The sequence below is a fragment of the Egretta garzetta genome, unplaced genomic scaffold (genome assembly GCF_000687185.1).
Source record: "Egretta garzetta isolate BGI_Z169 unplaced genomic scaffold, ASM68718v1 scaffold84, whole genome shotgun sequence".
Taxonomy (NCBI): Eukaryota; Metazoa; Chordata; class Aves; order Pelecaniformes; family Ardeidae; genus Egretta; species Egretta garzetta.
In genome coordinates, this window is record NW_009259526.1 from 12904 (window position 1) to 16636 (window position 3733).

At 59.4% G+C, this 3733-nt stretch overlaps 1 protein-coding gene across 1 annotated transcript; it reads left to right on the forward strand.

Moving 5' to 3' along the window:
• The first annotated feature begins 1433 nt into the window (after nucleotides 1-1433).
• On the forward strand, nucleotides 1434-2836 carry PPDPF (pancreatic progenitor cell differentiation and proliferation factor). The gene is made up of 4 exons (XM_035893062.1): nucleotides 1434-1471; nucleotides 1895-2010; nucleotides 2175-2271; nucleotides 2478-2836. Exons 1-4 carry the CDS (start codon nucleotides 1434-1436, stop codon nucleotides 2587-2589), a joined length of 363 nt encoding a protein of 120 aa, XP_035748955.1. The 3' UTR covers nucleotides 2590-2836.
• Nucleotides 2837-3733: the final 897 nt, after the last annotated feature.

Below are 3733 nucleotides of genomic sequence, written 5' to 3' on the forward strand. Positions count from 1 at the left end.
TGGGGGGGAGGGGGGAACGGGAACGGGGCGGCCCGTAGCAATTTGGGGGCAAGCGGGGGAGGGGGGTGTTCCTGTGGAAAGGGCCAACTGCAAGGCTGCAACGAGCTCCTTCGTGGTGAAACTTCCGGGAGACGGCTCCGTCCTTCAGTTTCGCCGTTAAGGATTTCTGTGTTCACGGGGGCGCGAGTGTGTGGAGGACATTTTGTAGCAGGACACCCAAAAAAATGGGTGCGTCGACTGGGGAAAGCCTCATCAGGAGCTGGGGAGGACCGGGGCGGTGGGGGTGCCGGGGCGCTGGGTCCTCCCCGGTGCCTGGCTGGCAGCCCGGGTCGCTGCATTTGCTGTCCCCCCGGGTGGCGGTGGGGCTCGGTGTCCTTCAGGCCCAAGGGACCATGGCTTCTGCTGGCAGTTGGCACTTTTGGCTGTCTGAGCCTTTTTGGAGCTTGCTTGAACAAGAAGAGATCAGAACACGGTGCCTGGGAAGAGTCAGCAGCTTAGCAGGGAGGTGCTTCGTACCAGGAGGAGAAAAATCCTTCTCCAGTTCAGAACTGGGCACGTCGTGGGCCAGGAAGGGCCATTTTCTTCTTGCCCGTGCTGGAAGCGGAGGTTGCAGGAGTGCATGAGGGTGTGGGGCAGGCAGGTTTGCTCCCAGCTGGGGGGTGGCGGGGGGACAGGATGGGGCTGGGAACCCCTTGCACGAAAAACCCTCGGTATGTGCCCCGAGCGAAACGCTCCTTCTCAACTTGCGCAATCCCTGCCTGAGTTTTCATAACCCCCAACTGTTGCTGCAGCGAGTGGAAGGGGATTTCTGCAAGAAAGCAGAACACCTGTGTGGGGTGCGGGGAAGGCGCTGTGCGGACTTGCCAGGCCCGTGCTCTGTGCAAACAGTCGTTTTCCAGGGAATTAGTTTGGCTTTGCACGTAGCCCTCAGCCAGAGCTCGACAGCTGCGGATTCAAACCCCACGTAGCACCGGTAGCACTATGGGCACCAGCCCCCGTACCCAGCGCGGTGCCCCTGTGAAGGGGCGCACGTCAAACCTGTTAAGAAATCACACTGGTGCCATTTAAACCCCTGCAGCTTTCTCCTGGTGGGTGCGGGTCAGGCCCTGGGGTGCGTGGGGGCTGTGCTGTGGCTCCCACTCCCCCCCCCTTCCCCCAATGACAGCTACCACTCCGCGGGGACATGGCTCCAGCAGAGGTGATGCTGAGCTCAGGTTTGTGCTTTCAGCTGAAGCCCCCTGAGAGCTTCTCCTTGCTGAGAAAGGGGGGCAGCCAGCAGCAGTCCCTTGTGCTGCTTGGACCCCTCCTTTGGGCCACCACAGCCCCTGCCCAGTTGTACCAGCTGGAGATGGGTCTTGGAGTCTCCTTCACTTGTTATTAAGGTTGTAGGTGAAGGGAGATGACAGCTTCAAATTTCCAGTATTGCTGTGGAAATGAGCTGCAAAACCAGTCTGGACAATGGCAGCTACTGGTACATCTCCAGGGGAGAGACTGGCTGGTTTAATGCATTGCCTAAACCAGAGGGAATTAAAGTATCCCCCTTGAGCTGAAACTAGCAACAGGCTTGTAGCAGTTGGACTAAAACTGCATGGATTGAGTGCAGGGATCTGCATTCTCTTGGCCTCAAGTCATCTGCAAAGGCCTCCCAAGTGTCACATACAGATGCAAAGCCATTAAATAATGTCCTTGGGGTGGCAGGTGTTTTCCTACAGAGGGGTTCAGGGGCTTTTCTGCTACCTGCTCTTGGCCAGTTTGTAATCTTGCCAGTATTTCCTTCCTAGTGGTTTTTATTGACTTGGGGCTAAAGCTGGGGGAGACAGTGATGAGACTGAGCTGTGTCACCCCAGGGATGGCCACACCAAAGCTGTGTTCTGCTTTTCATGGGGTGACCAAGGGTCAGTGGTGGCTCTGATGGCCGTGGTTTCTCCACAGGGCGCCTGAGCTCCACATCCAGCAACAGCTCCTGCGGCAGCTCGGAGTACTCTGGGGAGGTCATCCCCCACCCCCCGGGTAAGTCCCGGCTTGGGGCCATGGGGGGGACTATGCTCCTGGCCCCTCCACTGCAAATCCTACTGGAGGTCACCCAGCCTCTCTGGTGGGATGAGACTGGGTTGGTAGCGGGGCTGCCCGGATTGTACTGACCTGGACTTTCCCTGGCACGCGCTGTCCCCCAGGTCTGCCCAAGTCCGACCCTGGCCACTGGTGGGCCAGTTTCTTCTTTGGGAAGACGACTCACCCAGCCATGACGACCGTGTCGGAGTCCCCGGAGAGGTGAGTGCTTTCCTTGGACGAGATGATGCAGGGCAGTGCCGGTGGGCACTGGGGGACATCCCCGCTGTGTCCCCCCAGGTGCATCCTGACCCAATGGGTGACATCTTCACACCCAGGGCACCATCTCCTTTGCTACAGAAATAAATGCGGAGCGACAACGCAACACCTTGGGGTCGGCCTGACCCTTCCTGTGCTCTGTCTTGCAGCTCAGGAGCGCTGCGGGTGACGCCAGGACCGATGGCATGTGGCTTGGTACCGGCCCCAGGAGCAGGACGGAGGCGCCACGCCAGCGAGCCCAGCTCCGGGCCCTTGGCATGAGCGGGTCAGCGGCTGGTCCCCCCACGCGTGGGGGGCCGGCCAAAACCCCCGCCCCCCCGGTAGAGTAGGCAGGCTGCTCCAAGGCAGAGGCGTCGCTTTGTGATAAAAAAGTGCAGCAACCCCCTCCCCGACGATTCCCACACCAGCCTTTTTACTCTTTCTTAACGCAACTACGCCCTTTCCACGCAGACTCGGTAACACGTTTTATTTACCTTGTACTCATACAATGGCAACTAATAAAAGTCAAGCAGCCTTTTAAGACCCTGCGGGTTGTTCTTCAGCTGGGGTGGGAGGGTAGAAGAGTGTTATGGATGTTGGTGGGGCCAGACTGGGACACGGCGCAGTGTCCAACCGCAGCATTTCCAGCAGGGTCCGGTAACGCTGGATGGCAGGGCCATGCCAGTGACTCACCAGGATGGGTGTGTTCTGTGTGTGAGCAAGATCAGGCTTAGCTGCAGCAGTGCTGCGAATGCCTCCCCCACCCTTTCTTCTCTACTTGGCTGCACATCCCGTCCCTGCTGGCACTGAACTTGCTCTGCTCCCTGAGCACATTGCTGCCCTGCCCTGCTCTGGGGGGTAGGAGCGGGTGCTTGGGTCTGCTCAGGGCTGGGGGAAGCATTTGGGTGCAGAGCGAGCCCTCTGCACCAAGGGGGGAAATGAGGCTTGCTCAGGGCTTGTGCTTTGTGGGTCTGATGTCAGGCTGGAGCTCGTGGTGTGGATGGAAGCTGGGGGGGTGCAGCGGGCTGGGCAGCCCTGGAGCTCAGCATGCCCCTGTGCTGTACTGCCTGAAGGGGTGTTTTGGCTGATTTTTGCCTTGGATTAGTCAACTTGGCTGTGTTTGGCCCATCTGCAATCAGCCTGATGGATAGCTGGGCAGTGCTGCTAGATAAAGCGCTGAGAAAACAAGAGCCTGCAGGTGCCTGCATGCAGGGGGGGCAAGGTCCCTGTTCCTGCTGCAGGCAAACAAAACCCTGGCGGGGGTGGATTTAAAGATGCCAAACCTTCCTGCTGCCGTCTGCTTTCAGCCCCAGCACGTGGGATGGAGGAGTCCCTGCGTGCATCAGGTGCTGGGGCAGCCGGGGGCTGTGGGACCCCTGCGCGGTGACATTGTACCCCTGGCATCCCCTGCAGGCAGGGGCGGTGG